The following is a 20,841-nucleotide window of genomic DNA, read 5'->3' as shown; positions in this document are numbered from 1 at the left end:
GAGATTGCGATATATAAGTGTAACACCCAAAATGCTTGAGGCTCAATATCTAATAAAGGCAAGGTATGTTCTGAATTAAGTATTATGGTGCTGCAGAGACGTCCCAGGCTACAAATCATATCCTCTCCAATATCTTGAAGCATATTGCAATATTAGTCAAAATAATTGCAATAAGATATTTATTTTTTTTTATTTTTTTAAGTGTGCAGCCCTATTTTAGATTTTTTTAAAATAACCACCAGAAATCCTAACTTCTGTCTCACATTTTTAAATATTGTTGCCCATTTTATACAGGAGTTCAGCTTTTGATCCCTCAGTGAAACACAATTGTGTAAGTATTGTGTTTTCTTCACAATATGACACTTCTTTGGCTTTCAAGCATCTTTCACTGGAAAAAAAACACTTTAAATTCTGGCTTCAGTTTGCTTCATAAAATTGTAATTTATTATATTATGAAATATATTGCGTAAATGTTCTGGCACAGTAACTTTAATATGTATTTATTTTTGGACAACAGAGCTTTATGCCACAGCTTTTGATACACATTAATAAGGACACACACTGACTTCTTTGAGTATGATCAATAAGCTGTCAAAATTGGAACAAATACAGAATATGACCAGCTTTATTCTTTATGATCTCTGCAGCTGCTGATAAAATATTTAGTCAAGTTTAATATGATGAAGTTTAGTTTTGCAAAAAGAAATGAAAAAAGACTTTGCAACTAGTTTCTAAAATCACTTTACAAAGGTGGAGGAAATATTCAGATCCTTTAATTCAGTAAAATACTGCACTGTGTTCTAAGTACAAATCCTGTATAAAGTATACAATTAGCATCAGCAACATTTACTTTTAAGGTATAAAATGTAACACATAGTGCAGGAAAACATTCCCTGTCAGAACTTGACTATGATACATGATGTTTTTCGATTAGATGTTTAAGATGTGCCAATTTTAATTCCTTTATGTTGGGTGGGTTAGTCTACACTAATGCATCATATTCTATAATATCAATGTGTGTGTGTGTGTGTGTGTGTGTGAGAGAGAGAGAGAGAGAGAAATTACCTCATGTAATTCAAAACTTACCTAAGGAAAGTACAAAAGTATCAGCATCAAAATATACTTAAGGTATCAAAAGTAAGTAAGTAAAAGTACTCGTTATGCAGAATGGACCCACTAAGATTGTTACATATATTATATTATTGGATTATTATCAATATTAATATTGTTGATGCATTTATGTAAGCAGTGTTTTAGTTTCCTCAAGGTAGAGCTAATTTTAACTACTTAATATAGTGTTATTAGGTTTAATTAAAAAAAGTCTAATCACTTTAAATTTATCATGTTTTTATGTTAATCTTGACTTGATCTTGATTAACTAAAGCTGTCGGCTAAATGTAGTGGAGCAAAAAATACATATATAATAATAAAATATAATAATTTCCGTCAATGTAGTGGAGCAGAAGGATAAAGTTGCATAAAATAGAAGTACCTCAATATTGTACTTAATTACAGTAATTGAGTATATATATATGATGAATATAAATGCAGATGACTACAATATACTAGTAGTTCTTTGCAGCCCTGATATATTTTGCAACCAAAATATGAGTTACATCACAATCTGACCATGTCATTGATTAACCAGCTTTTGTCTTATATGTGAGATTTAAAGTATTTAAAAAATCTGTAATAAAAACAATGTTCGGTTAGATGTTGGACATGAGCAGTCAGAAAACAGGCAGTCTTTGTTCCACAGGCAGGTGCTCTCTCTCTCTCTCTCTCTCTCTCTCTCTCTCTCTCTCTCTCTCTCTCTGCAGATGTTTTAAATCTCTCCATCTTCATCAATGATGCAGCACGCGCAGAGTGTGATTCCTCTCTTGGCATTCACCGCGTGCCTTAATTGTATGGCTAATAAATCAAGGTCCGCCGTGAACACGAGGAGCGGCAATCCTGTCCCTCTCGAGGAAAGTTGGAGCTTTAAGAGCGTCACAAGGATGAAACACACACACACACACACACACACACACACACACACACACACACACACACACACAAATGACTCGACAGGCCTGGACGCAATGAACGCAACACAAGGGCATTTAAAATGTCCTCAGATGTGATCAGAATTTCAATAAAACAAGACAAATACACCATTTTACACAGCACAGTCTGCAAACAATAAGCTGTTTCTTCTTCTTCTTTCTTCTTCTTCATAACCACCTCCACATATTAACGCCATCATTAACTGTCCGGTGTGTTGCAGCTGCATGCCTTCATCCCGCAACATCTGGTCTCCAGGTATCCGGCTCCTCCGTGGAAACATCCCCTCATGATGAGGTTTAAAGAGATGGAGATGGTGGGGGTGAAGCAGGCCAAACAATACCGTCCGTCGGTGGAGGCAGGCGGGCGGACAGGCCCGTGAGCTGACGGTGTCCGGACGGTCAGGCGGTGCGAGATAAACAGTCCGATCACAGCTTCACGTTAAAACACCGATCACACTATCCCTCCGTTCTTGTTTTCTTTTAAATATATATATATGAGACATTTCTGCACATCAAAAGCCTCTCCGTCCTGATTTGCGTGCCCCGGTCCTCTCAGGCTGAAGCAGTAACGTCATGACGTATCTTCGCTGGTGTCCCCATTAAAGCGCCTGTCAGACCGGGTTAATGTATCGGAGTCCATCACTGCGCACTGCCGGCTGAGAGCTGCGCTGACCGGGGTGCTGAAACCGGACCTGCGGCGAATCAATGGATCCAACAAGGCTCTTTTTCCACCAGTCACCTACTGTTCATTTAATTTACTGTTTTATTTCTGTGTAAAACTAGGCTACTGTAATACAGTGAAGGAGAACTCAGTTAAGAGGACAACATACCTTCACTGGGACTATTATCTGGTCCTTTAAATGTCATAGAAACAAAAATGTAACATCGGTTTTTTTTTTTGCTTTCTTCACCTTCATTAATTCATCTGTTCAGTTGTGGTAATATAATTATATGTTACTTCATAGACATAGAAATCAGCTAAATATGTTCATCTTTGCCATGCTAAGTTTGTTACACCAAAAAGGTAAAATATTCGTATGTAAATAAAGTAAAGCAGACTACTTAAAAGCTCGTGAATAGCACCCATCGAGTCCAATCATTCCAATCCAGTTACTCATTAAATAAAAAGTCAGCAACTGTTTAATTAATTTTAACAAGCTGTGTTTTAATTTGATTTGAGCATATACATTTCATAAGCAGGGTAGTTTTAGGGATGATACACACTCATAGTACTGTATTTATTGCAGCCTTGTTGACATAGGAAATGCAAAAAACACATCTGAAATAGATATCTTTTTTTCTCATTTGCACTGGGTAAAATAAAATGTTTTTTTAAAAATGTAGTTTTAGTTTTTAGCTCAAAAGGGTGTGAGCCCCAAATAAAACAACAGAATAATTAGTCTATTAGTTCCGGCTCAACAATTTTACATATTAAAAGAAATTTTGTGGCCAATTAATAGTTTATTCTTCAGTCATCTTTTCTTGATTAAAATAAGCTAATAATTCTGTTATTTTTGTAAACAAATGGGCAGATATTAGATTACAGTATGAGTCGATTTAACGTCCTTTCATGGAAATATGATGTCTTAGTTGTTTTTTAGACATAGTAATTAAATGAATTAAGAAAGCATATAGTTTTAAAATATGGGCAGATTTGGGGTTGGGACTGGTGAAAGATACTTTTGGGGGGGATGGAAGACTTTTAAGTTTTGAACAACTAATCTCTAAATTTAATATCCCTCGAAAACATTTTTTCAAATACTTGCAGCTTAGGAGTTTTATCAGGTCTTATCAAAGTGAGTTTACACAAATTCCCCCGGTGTCCACATTAGAGAAAATCCTAACTAAAAACCCTTATGGTAGAGGTATGATATCTGAATTGTATGAACTGCTGATGACATCTTCTCCTGATTCCTCTGCTGCTAAGCTTAATGCATGGAGATCTGACCTGCAGGAGGAATTGACAATGGAACAATGGAGTAAAGCGTGTAAGTTAGCCCAAACACAGACGGGTAACACACGTCTAAAAATGCTGCAATTTAATTGGCTAATGAGAGTGTACATTACACCAGAAAAACTTGACCTCTGTAATAGATGTGGAGAAGATAAGGGCACATTGTTCCACTGTATATGGTCATGTCCAAAAATAAAGGAATTTTGGGAAGAGGTTAGAGTAATAATACAGGAGATTTTATCAATTAGACTAGTGAGGGAACCCAAATTTTTCCTACTGGGCTTATATCCTGTAGGACATAACATAAATGGCTCTGAAAATTTTTTCATAAATATGGGAATACTACAAGCAAAGAGAGTGATAGCTCTAACGTGGAAAAATATTGGCAAACCAAGTATTACGCATTGGTTCAAAGAAATGTCTTTATGTTTACCATTAGAAAAAATTACATATACTCTAAAAGATAAACAAGAAATATTTCAGAAAATATGGGGGTGCTACATCCAGTATATTAAGAACAAAGATTTATCTGATGTACTGTGTGAAACAGGGACAGCATAATTTTTCCCTGTACAGGACCACAATCATATGCTGCATCCTGAAGATTGCTTTATATCATCTGTAAGAACTCTCATGGACTCAAGTGCTCTTATTGAATGTACCCAATGTTTGTATAGCATTTGAATATGTTTGTCTATGTACTTTGTATATCTATGTAAAAACTCTAATAAATATATTGTTGAAAAAAAAAAAAAGAAAGCATATAGCTTCAAACCACTAGGGGGCAACTTGTCCCAGCTGTGACTTTTTCACATTTTTATTTATTAGAAAAATCTGTTTAATATTCTACCCCAAAGTAATGGATGGCCCCTCTAATGAGTCTCCTCAAATTATAAAAAAAAAAACTTCACCTTTTTTTAAAGCTACTTCCCTTACTTTATCTCGTTTCCTTCTCGTCACTGATTGGTTTAGTTTTCATCCGGTCGCCACTTAGTTACCTGACTAGTTCAGCTGGTCGCTCACTCTTGGCAGTTCTGGTAAGAGGAGTTTTGATCCTAGTCTTTTATCTCACTCTTTTAGTTTCCATATCTCATGTCCAGTACAGAGGGTTTGTCCTTATTGCTTCAAGATTAAATTATTTTTACTTTTGTTTTTTTTGCAAAATGTGTATGTTTTCTTTCAGACTCACCAGCACATGTGGGTTTTTTTGTTGTCCTGTGTTCATAAATGCATTTTTTGGAGAAAATAAACCGTTAGATGAAGATGGCCAACTTTTAAGTCTGAACCTCCTAATATACAATAATATTAAGATAAAATATACACACAAGATGTGATGCAAAAAGTAAAACAGTTCTTAAAACATAACAAATATATCTGTTACATAAGTTCAGACAAGAAACAAAAACAAAAACAAAAAACAAGATTTTTTTAAATCTGCAAATTTAATAAAAAAATAACTGAAATATCACAATATCATCAAGTATTTAGACCCTTTGCTGACACTTGACATTTAGTTTAAGTCTGCAGAATAGCAAATTCTTTAAAAAGTGGCAGGGTCTGAATGAATTCTGTCATCAAAACACAGATTCTGAAGTGAGCATGAAATTCTACAAAAATTGATCAAGTGTGTAGATCTCAGAAAAAATAGAAGTGAGAGAAGCTCTTATTAATAACATTTTATATTACAAACTCTAATGCATATAAAAGTGGAAAATATTACAAACACCATAACCAAACTGTACAATAGCACAGATACACTTTCTTTTAAAGAAAAAAAAGCTCAGTTGAACAAATATTTATAATAACTTAATTATAAATACATATACCAGAGCAATTTTACATATCTGATGAGGTAATTATAAGAAAATCGTATTTTCAATAATGACACTACAGTAGTTCCTGTAGATTTCAACACACAGATAAGACTGATCAACTTAAATAAAAGTACCAAAAGTGCATCAGAACATATTCACCAACTAATGCACTATTGTCTGTTATTTGAGAAACTTTAAAAGACAACTACAGCACCCAGGAAATTGTTCGTTTTTTAACAAAAATAAAGTACATAATTGTGTAATTTTCATGTTATTTTCTTTTTTTGTTTGTTTTGACAGTTTGTTGCTTAATCATAGCAGGCAAAATAAACCTGTGTGTTCATCTTTTATTGACCTACTTGTAACAAATGATTTAGGTGTCAAGTACGTAACATCTCACATCAACAATTCTGACAAAAAAACATTCTCTCTGAGCATGTTTTTAGATGTAACACCAGCAGCTGACATTTTTGCATGTAGCCGTTAATAATGTAAACATTTCTGTGTTGAAATCAACATTTCTACATTCAATATTTATGCAGTCAGAAACATGTGTACAATGCACTCGAATAACTTACAATAAACAGAACAAGAACAAAAACAATATTCAAATTCCTTCAAGATTGTTTTCACATACTGTATGATCAGTAATATTGAAACAATTATTTCTGTTAAACACTGCACTGTACTGTTACAGCTTATTTCTGACAGCCAATTCCACCAAAAAGGGACAAAAAATTATTTTGCCAAACTGTGATAAACCATGGATAGACATATGAATATAACGTCCAGTCTCACAAATCAGATACTGACTGGTATTTGAAACAGTAACGTCTGGGTCAAATCACAGTAACCTGTCTGTAATCTTTCAGGTCGACGCGACGAGCATCTCCAAAGATGAGGAAAATCCCGAGGCCTGTGACATTTACTAAAATGATGAGGGAGAACACCTTGGCCCACGACAGCGTGACCTCAATCAGGTAACCTGACAGGGAGACCAACACCAGTCCTGTGCAACACACACCAAAGAAACAAAAGGAAGGGATTTCATATCACTGTCAGATTTTTAGATTTGTTGGAACCTGGTCTCACAGGAATCCGTGAAATAGCCACGGATTCGCTTAACTCAAAATCTGTGGAATAGCCACGGAATCACTCAAATTTCCGTGAAACTGACACGGATTTTGCTACAATGCAAGTTAATGACGTTATGAAGTTAATCATATCCCGTGGCTATCGGTTTGTTCCAAGTCACGTGACTTTCAAGGTCCCGGCGGTCAGAACAAAAAACATGGCAGACAGTTCTCTCATTTTTAGTGAAAAAAATCAATATTTTGACTTAGTTTCTGCATAAAAATGGATTTTGATCACATTTCTAGCGAGAAATATATGTTTTATTTTCTAAATCTTCACTCAGTGGGCCTCATTCATGAAACGTGAGCAGAACGAATTTGTGTGTAAACCGTTCGCAGACGGAAATTTACGTGCATCTCCGCATTCATCAATATTTTAGTAGCTCCGATCTTTTCGTAGCTACTAACAAAATCTACACATGCTGCTGACCACACGTAGTGCTTGTGTAAATTTAACAACGCATATAAAATAATGCTCGTCACTGTTGGAAATTACAATTTTAATTCATAATGCGTTCTGTTATGTACACAATACGCAGATGCCTTTGAAACATGTGATATAAACATGACAAACGATTAAAAATATAACATATTTAGTTAAATTAGTTGGCAATTGGCGGGATTAAGATTCATATTAAACTCATAATTGTGAATTATCTATGTAAATTGACGCATCCTGCCTGCAGTTCTCAGAGGTATCATTAAATTAATGCCAGAGTATATCCAATTTCCATACGGCGCACAACGGCAGACAGAAGTAATGCAGGGGTTCAGTGCAGTTGCAAACATGCCAGGTGTTATCGGTGCCATAGACTGCACACACGTACGCATCAAGGCTCCATCCGGTGATGCATTTGCTTACATTAACCGGAAAAACTTTCATTCCGTGAATGTGCAACTGATCTGTGACGCAAAGTGTGTGTTGTTAAACGTTGTGGCACGGTGGCCCGGTGGGACGCATGACGCATTCATCCTGCGTAATTGCGCAGTTGGCACGCGTTTGGAGGATGGAGCTGTGAGAGACGGCTGGCTCATTGGTAAGAATATAGCCTGCATAATCACATGTGTGTGTTATATATGGACTTACCTTTCTATATCCATAGGGGATAGGGGTTACCCACTGACGCCGTGGCTTATGACCCCACTGGCCAGCCCGCAGACACCACAGGAGCATACAATGAGGCGCACGCGGCTACTCGGGCCGTTGTAGAGCGCACCAACGGGGTATTTGGACTCTGAGCGTCCTCCTCCTGTGGCAGATGTACTTTTTTTGTGTGCGCTAATGCGTTTCTTTGCGTCAAGTTTAATGTCAAACCATTTACGTTTAACCTCGGACGTAGTTCTTTGCACTACAGAAACCACATTTACTGCGTCCGTCACCTCCCTCCACGCTTTCGCTTTGCCTGTCCCTGTCACACCACTACTAACAGATGAAAATAAAATATTTTTTTTGGACTCCACTTCTCCCAAAATAACTTAAATCTCCGCTTCGGAAAAATTATTTTTTCTTTCTCGTTCTTTTTTTCTTTGTGCCATGACTGACAGGTCGACAGGATGCCTCTACACACCTCCTTATATGGTGGTCATTAGCAATTCATGGGCGGGGTTCATGCTAATTGCTGATTATCGGGAGCGCGCTGCCACCTTACGATGGATTGGCATTCATGATCATACACACGTGTTTACGATCAGATCTGAGTTTCCCGCGGCATTCATGAATCCGGAGTAGGTTTTTAGTAGCGTAGGCTTTTATGTGCAAATCTACGCACAAATCTACTAACGTTTCATGAATGAGGCCCAGTGAGTGTACATAATCACTTTGTATGTTGGAATAGCCACGGGATATGACTGTCATTGACTTGCATTGTAGCGAAATCCGTGTCAGATTTACGGAAATTTGAGTTAAGCAAATCCGTGGCTATTTCACAGATTCCTGTGAGACCATGTTGATTTTGTGTCTGACTGCCGGAGGTCAGCCCTACACACGGGTCTGTATGTGACTGAGTGAGTGGAATACTTTGTTTTTTCAAGGGGCAGGAATGCTTGAGGCTGCTACGTCCACAGCACACGCCTGTTTTCAACACTTTGTCATTGGCCGTCAATGCATTATGAAAAATGGTTGCTGACTCCATCTGCCGTCGCATTAAGTGAAGCGTTATCTGCATAAACAGCTGTTTAACTCACACAAATATCCTACTGTATATGTGTTTTGCACTTATGAACCGCAAGTCAATTGATACATCGAGGCTCCCGGTTTGTCTGTGAGCTTCACATTGGCTTCATATATAGTCATGGAAAAAATGATTAGACCACCCTTTTTCTTCAATTTCTTTTTCATTTTAATGCCTGGTACAACTAAAAGTACATTTGTTTGGACAAATATAATGATAACAACAAGAATAGCTCATAAGAGTTTAATTTAAGAGCTCACATCTAGCCATTTTCCATCGTTTTCTTGATAATGTTTTGGTTATTATCAAGAAAACCATGGGAAATGTCCAAACAAATGTACCTTTAGTTGTACCAGGCATTAAAATGAACAAGAAATTGAAGAAAACAAGGTGGTCTAATCATTTTTTCCATGACTATATATCTTGATCACTGAATGTAGATGTGGTTCATAAGTTTGATTAGTTAAGTGTATGATTTAAACAGAGAAAACGTTTCACTAAATGACACAAAAATAGACTTGACACATTTATTTGAATGGAATCCTATTTGACATGTGAGTGACGTACGCCAAAGCAGTTTATTATATAACTAAACATATTATTACTTGTTTTTAATTTTTGGGACAAAAACATACTAATATCCAAAATATCCCCATCATAGACACTACCGTAAACTATTCCTGTAACACATAGGTTTTGACCTTGTCTTGTGAAATTCCAGATACAAGAGTGAGGAAGAACAGATATTGTCTACTGCAGAAACTGAATAAAACACTTTTTGACACTTACCCATGAAAGCTCCCATCATATTCATAAAACCTGTTGCAGAAAAGAAACATTAATTAACAACAACAAAAAACTCAAAGATAAGTAGACTTTCAGGAAAGTTAAATGTAGGCTGCTAGAAACTCACCATAGAGGGCGCCAGCACATGATGGAGTAAGGTCTTGTACATTCACTGACACACCACTGAAACACATTAAAACTCATCACATAAGGAAAAAAAAAAAGCTGGATATGAAGGATAAGGCAAGGTACATATTTTTCATTATAATAAGAAAATCCCATGAAATAAAAAAGATTAAGGCAAGAAACTGCACTTGTCAATCTTGAGGTTTTGGGCTATTTTTCTCTCATAACATGTCTTCTTTCAGAATAGTATAAATTAAACAATCAAAACAAAACATTCAGGTGTATATTTTACTATTTTGTAAATTTCTCCTAAATTCACAAAAATATTGCGTTCTATTGCAGCGTGTAGTACTGCTAATGTAGTCTTAATCTTGTCATCACAGGCATTGTTAAAAAGCTCCCACTCTCCTGCACAATATTACATGTTTTAGATGTTCTATATTGTTGTTGCTATGAATTAGATTCAACAGCTTGTCTTCAAATAGTAATTTACATTAAGAATGTGTGAAATCTTTAATGGCCGTTTTCTCAAAGGGAGTTTTTCTCGTGCTCTGAGCCATAAATCTCAATTTCAGCTACACTTACATACGCCAAACTCAACAGTTTCATTCTGAATTAAAGTTTCAAGAGTTTTGGGGTATGTTCAGGCAGTGAAATATGCGATCATTTGGGAAGAAGAAGAATAATAATAATAAATAAACATTCGAAATACAATAGGGACCTCGCAAGTCGTTGCCTGCTCGGGCCCTAACTATATTCTGAAGATTTTTTTACTGAGGGGTTTGTCTTTATATCATTCATACCCTGATTTATGGAACATTTTGTTCCTTAGAACATGATGAAAATTAACTTTTTATGGCTTTTGACAGTATTTTCTGATTTATTTAATAATAAAAGGAGATATCCCAATATCCAGCTGAATTTTTAAAAATCTAATATCAACAAAATAAATAATAACTTTGAAATTTGCTTTATCCTATGTTCAGATTTATGTCCTGAAAAAATATGCAAATTAGCACATATTAAATTAGTTCATGTCTCATTTGCATATCTAAACATACAATTTAAAAAACTTACAATGCAAAAAAATGTGTCTTAATGTAAATCACCCTATTCACCTGTAATGTCTCACATAACAACAATTAATGTATCTACCAACAGCAACAACATTAATTGTCATAGAGCTCCGCTGTTGTTAAAATACTATTAAAACAAACCAGTGAGCCACATGGCTGCACTGGTTTGAGGCTGTTGTAGTTTATTTTGAGTGTTGTCTCATGGTTTCATAATGACGAAGACAGCTGGAGAACAGTTGGGTATATAATAAGGATGTGGGATCGACATGATTATTGTTTTCCCAAATGTTTTTTCCAGAATTTTAGGCACTCTGTTATCAAATGTCTTTAAAATAGTGCACATAGCTGCATAACAGTCCATAAACAATAACACCAGCATCACCCTTTCACAGACAAATGTTTCATACCCGTAAGAATTATTTGAGGTTGTAAAAGTTTAAACACACAGACAGAAATGTTTTTATAATTTCCTGTAACATACCTGCTGGCGAAGGTGGAGAGACCGATAGCAGCAGAAACACAAATCACAGCAGAGGGATACGTGACCTCTTCAGACAGAGGCATAATAAACATACTCGAGACGCCCATGGCAAAAAACTGAGGAGGGGGAGAAATTTAAAGAAAGAATTAATTATCTGAAATTAAATGTGCAGTGCTGGAACATGCGTTCACTCTCATTTGTTTGTAATTACTATTCATTCAAAAATTTCTTCCAAGTGTCTGATGCAGTTTGTTCACACCATTAATCTATAAGTGCAGCTTTTTAATTATACCGTACATACATGCACTTTACATGACCAGAATAATTACTTCCTTTTCCCTACAGATGCAAACACAGAGCACCAGACAGTGATTCACAATACCTCTCTTGCCCTGGTAAAGCCTGTAATAACATGTTTGAAAAATTCCACAAGGAACACCTCAGCAGCCAGTCAGGACAAACCTCTTTCTCCACACAGACACATGATCTATCACTTGAAAACACAATGATGATGCACTGAATTATTGTAGAATCACAACACGCTTACCTGCATTAGTTTTCTCACATATACAACTTGATATCCTACAGAAAGAAAACACAAACATGTTTAACTGACCTTAAAACACATATACCAGTGGTGGCAAAAGTATTCAGATCCCTTAGTGAAAGTATTAATACCACACTGTGAAATTACTCCACGACAAGTAAAAGTCCAAAAAGTACAAAGCATCAGCATCAATATTTACTTAAAGTATCAAAAGTAAAAGTGCTCATTATGCAGAATGGTCCCACTCACATTGTTATTTTTATTCTAAATATATTATTGTATTATTTCTTTTTTTAAATACATTTATATAAGCAGTGTTTTACTGTTGTCCAGGTAGGGTTGATTTTAACTACTTAATACCCTTTATGCAGAATTGTTTCACTCATATTGTTTTATATATTTCAAATATATTATTAGATTTTTCGTACACATTATTATCACATTAAATTGATCATGTTTTTTCATGTTAAATCTATACCTGAAAAGTAACTAAAGCTGGCACTTAAATGTAGTGAAGTAAAATAACAATATTGCCTCTAAATGTAATTAAGTATAAAGTTACATAAAATGGAAATACTCAAGTAAAGTATCTGTACCTCAAGATTGTTCTTAATGACAATACTTGTGTAAATGTACTTAGTTACATTCCACAACTGCTTACAACAATAAAATAATATAATAACGCTTGTTTAATACCTTTGTTGATGAGAAAATCTGAGATATATCCTCCACCAAGTGCTGATGGAATTGCAACAAGCCATGGAACTGTATTGTACACCCATCCCTGCAAGAACACACGGGCTGGTTAGACGTGTAAAGCCGGCAGTGTCGGTGTGGAAGCACAATGTATTAATCGGGTTAAAAGAAACCGTAGAGAACAAATACCGTGGCGTGTGGGAAGGATTCTTTGAAATATGTTGGCAACCATGATAGTAAAGTGTAAAAAGTACTGCCCAAGCACATGTGAGCCACCACCATGGCCCTACGAAAGGAGACAGAAACAGAGATTAGGCCTTAGTCTGAAAACTTAAACAAAGTATTGGTAAAAAAGAAGGATTAAAGAATAAAACTGTACCAGATCGGTGGCTCCTTAAAAAGATAAAGCCAGCGTGCTGATGACCATTGTGGGTCAATTCTTTCCATCTGTTTGCGGGAAACATCTGAACCTAAACCATACATTGCAGGTTATGTTATACTGTTGTATAAGATGAACATGTCACTGTTTCATCACAGCAACATACACTGAACAAAAATATAAACGCAACACTATTTATGTGTTTATGTATTTATTATTTAATATTCAATTTTTCATGAGCTGAATTCAAAGATCTGTATTTTATCAAATTAAGCCCACAAATTTGTGAATATCTGTGAAATCCATAATTCTGTTAGCGCCTCTTATCAAATTAAAACTGCACATTTTGGAGTGGCCTTTTATTGCGACCAGCCTATGGCACACCTGTGCAATAACCATGCTGTGAAATGCAAAAGAGAAGTGCTCACTTACACAGATTTAAACAAATTTGTGAGCAGAATTTGAGAGAAATAGGTCTTTGAGCAAAAACAAAACAAGTGTTGAAAGTTATTACAAGTATTCTATAGGGAACAATGAATGTGTGTACCAAATTTTATGACAATCAATCCAATAGTTATCAAGACATTTCACTGAAAACCATAAACCTCATACCAGAGAAAAAGTAATTAGGATACATTGTCTGTAGACCAAGAATGTCTATGCAACATTTTGGGGCAATCTCTCTGGTAGATGTTAAATAACTTTAACTAGATTTTTTTTAAAGTCAGGGGTTCAATGAGGTTATTAGGATTCATCCTCAGGAGATCATAAATCTGTATAAAATATCATGGTATTGATTCAGTGGTAGATACTTCAGTAAAAACAGAGACTGAGTTGGTTTGATTCTTATCTCCAGAATAGAGAGGAGTGTGTAAAAATCAATCAAGAAAAATCTTCTTTTCTATACAATAGAATGGGGATTCCCCAAGGATCAATTCTTGGTCCATTACTTTTCAGTCTGTTTATTAATGATTTACCCAAAACCTGTCCTGAGGCCGGCTTCCAGCTTTATGCAGATAACGCGGCCATTAATGCTCCAGCTAAGTCATCTAGCAAGGCAGCAGAGACCCTAACACTTAAATGAAGTCCAACAGTGGTTGGAACACAATCATCTCATTTGAACTTAAACAAGACTGTGTCAATGTGTTTCTCGATACAAAAACCAAGCTCTCATGAAAGTCTTCATGTTAAAATAAAGAAAGACGAAATTCAGGAGGTCAATGAATTTAAATTCTTAGGAATAGTTTTAGATCCCCAGCTCAAGTTTGATGAACACATTAAGAAAATCACAAAAACTGTGAAGAGTAACCTTAACTGTTTCAGATTAATTAGGCATTATATTCCAACTCAAGCAGCTCAGATCTTCATGCACTCTATGATTTTTTTCTCATATTGCATATTGTTTGACCGTATGGGCTCAAGCGTCACCTTCTGCAGTAAAGAAAATCTCCTCATTATACAACCAGGCACTAAAAATAATGGATAAGAAACCCATCCGGTGGCATCATTGTCTTCTACTAAAAAAATACAATCTTATGAGTTTTGACAGTTTTGTACTCTTATCTTGTTTTCTTAAGTTGGTATTCAAATGTATTAATAACCTTGCACCTGAACCTCTTCACATATATATTCAAAGACAGGACAGTAACAGAGTAACAAGAAACACGGTGGAGGGAAACTGCAAAATTCAACACTGTAGAACCACTTTTGGACAGTCAGCTCTCTCACTTAAAGATTGTAAAATCTGGAATACATTACCAACTGAAAAAAAATCAATGACTAATCTTGAAACATTCACAAAAACACTAAGTGTTGGCTTAAAGCAAACCAGAGCTGTACCCATTCTTAAAGTCTTATAGTCAAAGTAGTTATTTTGGATTGGGTTGCAATGTTTTTCTTTTTATCCTTTGTATTATTATTGTATATATTTGTTTGAGCAGTTACCTTGGATTGGTATGTAAGATTGTTTTTTCCCCCTTTTCTGTCTTTTCTTTCTTTCTCTTCTCCTTATTGTATAGATTTATGAGAATCTTAAACTCTAAGCTATATTTATACAGGGTTTGTTTTTTATTTTATTTACCTATTTTTCTCAGGGTAAATGTATATTGTAATTGTTTGTAATTTTATTCTATTTTGTAGATGGGGTAAATGTATATTGGATTTTTGTAGTATTGTGATTTTGTATGTAGTTGTAAAAGCCCAACTAGGGACAGGAGTTGAAAATTAGCTGAAGCTATATCTCTATATGCAGCACATTGGATGCATGTCCTGTATCTATGTTAACTGCATTGTCCCTATCAAATAAGAAAATAAAAAAAATAAAAAATAAAAAGGAGTGATAACTTATTTTGTCATTTTGCTGTTGAGGGATATGTGACTGGCTAGTGTGTCAACTGTACCTTTTAATAAATACAGCCAAACAATGAGCGCCCAAAGTCCGCACAGGAAACCAATACTGTAGAACATGCTTTCCCAGCCGTACCGGTCCAGAATCATAGACCCCATCCCACCTGCTATCAAAGTTCTGCAAGCAAAAATAAATATATTAATAAATAAAAAGAAACACCGTGTGTGTGTGTGTGTGTGTGTGTGTGTGTGTAACATACCCAAGATGGGTGCCACTGTTCATGGTGCTCATTAAAAACCCTCTCTCTCCTTCCACTACACGCTGTGAACAAAGGCTGGCCAAAGACGGAAAAAAAACACCTAAAAGACATTAAACAACATATTTAGGTACAAAATATAAATATTCACTGTGCTGTTTACTTCCTGCAGCAGGAGGACTCTCTTAAAGGACCAGTTAGATATTTTGGGAAATATAGTTACTCACTTTGGCTATATAATACCACTCTCATGTCTGTTCAGAATATGTAAAATATTATTTTTTTAAATAACAGCTGGTTAGCTTGGCATTTAGACTGGAAACAGGAGGAAAACAGCTAAACTTGTTTTGTTAAAAGGTTGATAAACCAGCACCTCTGGTCGGTAACACTGGCTTACTGTCCTCTCTTCTGGTTTCCAGTCTTGATGCAAAACTAAGCTAACCAGCTATCACGTGCAATAAAGGCAAAAACAAACAGTGCAATTCTCAAAGCAACAGGTGAATTGCAGCCCTAACTGCGCTGCCAAGCAAATTGCATCTCAGTGCTCAGGGTATATTTGGACATATTTAAATGAGGTAATATGCATACATTTGGTGCAAAATGACGGGGCAGATATCGGTTGCAAGTGATGCACAATTCATGGTGCTATAAGTGGCCACAATCTATTCTTTGTGAATCCGCCCCTTAGTGCACAGACATCAGAGTGGTACTGATCTTCTCATCTAACTCTGGGCAAGAAAGTGAACACACATATTTCTCCAAATGTTGTGACTATTCCTTTAAGTGCTTGTGTCTATACTGTAACTGGTACAGTACTCACCCTGCAGTACTCCCATGAGGAATCTGGCCATAGTCATGAGAGCGATAGTGCGAGAGCTGAGGTGGGCCAGTAGAGGCGTAGCAGCTGTGACCACAGCCCACGAGACTGAAGAGACAAACAGGACACGCTCTCCTCCCACCCTAATATAACAACAAACATTATAGACTTTTAAAAAAAGTGTATTAGAACATTATATGTGATTTTATGTTGTTTTTAACAGCTGGCTTGCTTACTTGTCACTGACATGTCCTCCCAGGATCTGTGTTAAACAATAACCCCAGAAGAATCCACCCAGAACCAGTCCAGAGTCGATCTTACTCCAGTGAAAAGAGGCTGCCATTGACACTGCACAGATCGGCATGGCCATCCTGGCGGAGTAGAGGAGGCAGCTGCCTATAAACAGCATCAGGATCCATTTTTTAGCCAGCGGCCTGAAAGCAGGAAGGAAAACAGGTTCTATTTATGACCAACACCAACGTTGGTGTTAAAGTGACTAAAGAACAGGTGAAAGACATGTGGAGAGGTGTGCAATGGAACAAGTGCCTGAGGGCTGTCTTGCAGGTATTTTTGCCAATGCCTTGTTAGGATGCCAACATTTGATAATTGGCACTGAACTCAAAGTCAAGTCATTTCCATAATGTCATTAGGAATTGCAGGTTTATGGTCATAAACTAAAACAGGGGTCTTCAACATGTTTCAGGCCAAAGACCCCTTAACTGATACACACTGCACATTGTAAACTAAATACTAAGCTATTAAAACATTTGAGTCTCTTGCTTGAGAATTAAGAAGAATGACCGTACACTTGCAATATTAATACAACAAACAACATAGTTAACTAGTTTGTCGTAGTTCAGATACAGGACCTCTTCGAAAATGAGATGATACATCTCAAGGGGCTATCCTTCAACAAATAAATTCATATACGTGCTGCAAAGGGATTTTCTAACACCACACTCTGATACACACTGAAATGACTCTACTACAAGTAAAAATCCTGCATTCAAAACTTACTCCAGTAAAAGTAAAGTATCAAAAGTAAAAGAACAGAGATTGTTATATAAAATATATTATTGGCTTATTATTATTATTGATGTTTTTATGTAAGTAGCATTTTATTTTTAACTTTACTTTTTGACCAATATACTTGTTACACTGTCATAATTATTTTAATTGATCACATTTTTCATGTTAAATCTTGACCTGAAAGTAACTAAATCTAGAAGCTAGATGAAGTGAAGTAAAAAGTACATTATTTGCATCTAAAATGTAGTATTAAGCTACATTAATACCCTAATAATGGCCCTAAATGTAAAGATATGGGATCATAACTTGATCCCATGTCTTGAACTTGAATATCTGTTTTATTGGCTTTCCATCCAGTAACTGTTGAGATATTTCAGCCTGGAGGTGGACTGATATAGACTTGACACGTCACGAGCATGGCAAAATAAATAGAACCATCCAGAGAAAGAAAAACAACTAAATAATCCAATACATATCATGTTCACATCAGTAAATATGTGTCAGCCGGCAAACAGTTTACATCTTGTTCATTTTAAGAAGTCTTGTTATCTAGATGGTGATGGTTTGCGGGCAGCCTGTTGTTACACATTTCTCAAATTCCAAATGAAGAAACCTGAAGTATTTTTAGTCTGATTTAAATGTTGTGTTGTCTCACCTGGGCCACAGGTTTTGGCCCTCTGGCTTCTCTTCTGTGGCTTCATTGGCTGTGTAAACCTTATGATCCAGTAAAGGACCATTGGAGTCAGTCCTGCCGTCTTCTGATGTGTGCTCGTCAGCCATTCAGACAACACTAGCGTGTCTTGTCTGTAATCAGTGCAACTTGCCAACACTGAGCTGAGTGCGTCAGCTACACCTCATATCCTGAGGCAGACTGGCAGAACAGGAACAACTTGTTGGAACAAAACTTGAAAAGGGGAACCTGCTGGAGTTTGACAGCAGAGGGTTTTGATTGGTTTAACATTTGCATACTGCCGCTGTAAAGAACAAGAGTACTTTTGTTTTACCATCAAGTACTTGAAAACTACTTTAGTACTTAAAGTATCTACAGTAAAAGTACTCTTTATGCAGGATGGTCCCAGACAGATTTTTATTTTAAATTCTAATTATATTATTGTGTTATTATTTGATACATTTATGTAAGCAGTATTTTACTGTTGTCCAGGTAGGGCTAATTTTAACTACTTAATACACTTTTATGCGGTTTAATTTAAAAACATGCATAATCATTTAAAATGTATCTTAATTTTTCATGTTTAATCAAAGCTGGCTTGCCCTGAAATTTAGGAAATTGGAAGTATAAAGCTACATATATGGGGAAAAACTCAAGTAATTACAGGACTTGAGTAAATGTACTTAGTTACATTTCACCACTGGTAAAAAAAATACACTGTTACAAGTATAAATACTGCATTACTTAAGTAAATGTATTGGCATAAACTTTAAGTACCAAAAGATAAAGTGCTCTATGCAGAATTAAATAACAACTTCCTGCACGCACACACACACACACACACACACACACACACACACACACACCGGCAGTAGCCCCCGTGGCCCTTTCAAAATTTCCCCAGAGGAAATTTTCTAGTTGTCAATGCCCTCCTGAGGATAACCCTTGAAGGTTTTATTGATCGGCCCCTAGGTGGCGCTCTGGTGGCAGTCTAATTTAATATTTGGCACTGTGCCCACACCATAAGACTTAAGGCAATGAAATTCATTATCATTATCATGTTTTTTTTTTTAATCTCTGTTATTTACTTTATTTGTACCCAAAGGTAGATTTTGTTTGCAGTATAGAGTCCTCATACACACACACACACAAAAGAGGCACATATCACACATCATTCAACTTAAGACAGTGGGAGTTAAGAAATGGCAAGTTAAATAAAAAAAAAATTAAAAAAATTAAAAATTATTAAAAGTTCTTACAGGTCCAGACTATAATTGGATATTGATGTGAACTAGAATACGAATAGCAAAAAAAAAGGAAGACAGAAAAAGACACAAAATAAAACAGCAAAATAAAATAAAACTGGTTTAGGCTGTAAAAACGTAGATAAAGGTTAAAATGTATATATAGAAAGAGTAAATACATACATAAAAGCAACAATAAATAAACACCTGTGCAAAGCATAGCAGGGACAAAACTATTTTTGTGTAATTTTTTTTCTACACCTAGGTATTGTAAACCTATGCCCAGAGGGGAGGAACTGAAACTCTGTGTGCAGTGGATGGGAACGGTCATTTAAAATTGAACCAGTAATGCGCTGTAATTGTTTTGTGTACAAGGTCTCCACGTTGAGCTGTGGCTCACCAATCAGTCTGCTAGACCACTTTACTATTTGGTTGAGTGAGTTTTTATTTTTCAATGAGAGGTTCCCAAACCAGGCTGCTATTGCAAATAATAAAACTGATTCAATAAAAGCGTGATAAAAGAGGGTCATGATGGATTTGTCAATGTGGAAGCGCCTCAGTTTCCTCAAACAAACAGAAGTAAAAAGGACAGTGTTGGAAGAAGTATTTAGATCCTTTTTCTTCAGTAAAAGTACTAATACCACACTACCTAATAAACTTTTAAGTGGTTTAATTTATAAAAATGGGTAATAATTTTAAATGTATCTTGTTTTTCATTTTCAATCTTGACCTGAAAAGTAACTAAAGCTGTCAGCTAAATGGAGTAAAAAGTACAATATTTGCCTCAAAATGTAGTGGAGCAGAAGTATAAAGTTACATAAAATGTACATAAAAGTACCTCAAAATTGTACTTTAAGTCCAGTACTTGAGTAAATGTACATAGTTACTTTCCACCATTGCTACCTGCCTCTTCTAACTTATACATATCAGTTAAGAGTCCTCCTTCAGACACTGTATGAGGATTAAAGGGATAGTTTGTGCATTATTATACAAAACTTGGTACAATTATTGTCAATGCCCTCCTAAGGATAACCCTTTAAGGTTTTATTGATCGGCCCCTAGGTGGCACTGTGGTGGCAGTCTAATTTCATATTTGGTACCGTGGCCACACTATAACACTTAAGGCAATGTAATTCATAGGGGTGGTATAGACTGGCCCCTATAACACACACACCCCGACAGCAGCATGCCCGACACGCGTGTACTGCGAGGGCCCGTTCAGTACTGCTTGTTATTGTTGCATTAATGCGTACATCACAGTAATACTGTA

The 20,841-nt window shown here is 35.9% G+C and overlaps 1 protein-coding gene across 1 annotated transcript; it reads right to left on the bottom strand.

Annotated features, from left to right (window-relative positions):
* Positions 1-6,239: 6,239 nt before the first annotated feature.
* LOC131971990 (voltage-gated purine nucleotide uniporter SLC17A9-like) lies at positions 6,240-18,437 on the bottom strand. The gene is made up of 13 exons (XM_059333698.1): positions 18,313-18,437; positions 16,865-17,062; positions 16,632-16,771; positions 15,815-15,914; positions 15,608-15,732; positions 13,209-13,299; positions 13,019-13,115; positions 12,830-12,917; positions 12,134-12,168; positions 11,587-11,702; positions 10,031-10,086; positions 9,907-9,936; positions 6,240-6,822 (listed from the first exon to the last, which is right to left on the bottom strand). Exons 1-13 carry the CDS (start codon positions 18,435-18,437, stop codon positions 6,653-6,655), a joined length of 1,371 nt encoding a protein of 456 aa, XP_059189681.1. The 3' UTR covers positions 6,240-6,652.
* Positions 18,438-20,841: the final 2,404 nt, after the last annotated feature.

Source organism: Centropristis striata, chromosome 5 (genome assembly GCF_030273125.1).
Source record: "Centropristis striata isolate RG_2023a ecotype Rhode Island chromosome 5, C.striata_1.0, whole genome shotgun sequence".
NCBI classification, from domain to species: domain Eukaryota; kingdom Metazoa; phylum Chordata; class Actinopteri; order Perciformes; family Serranidae; genus Centropristis; species Centropristis striata.
This window is presented reverse-complemented; position numbering and strand designations above follow the sequence as displayed.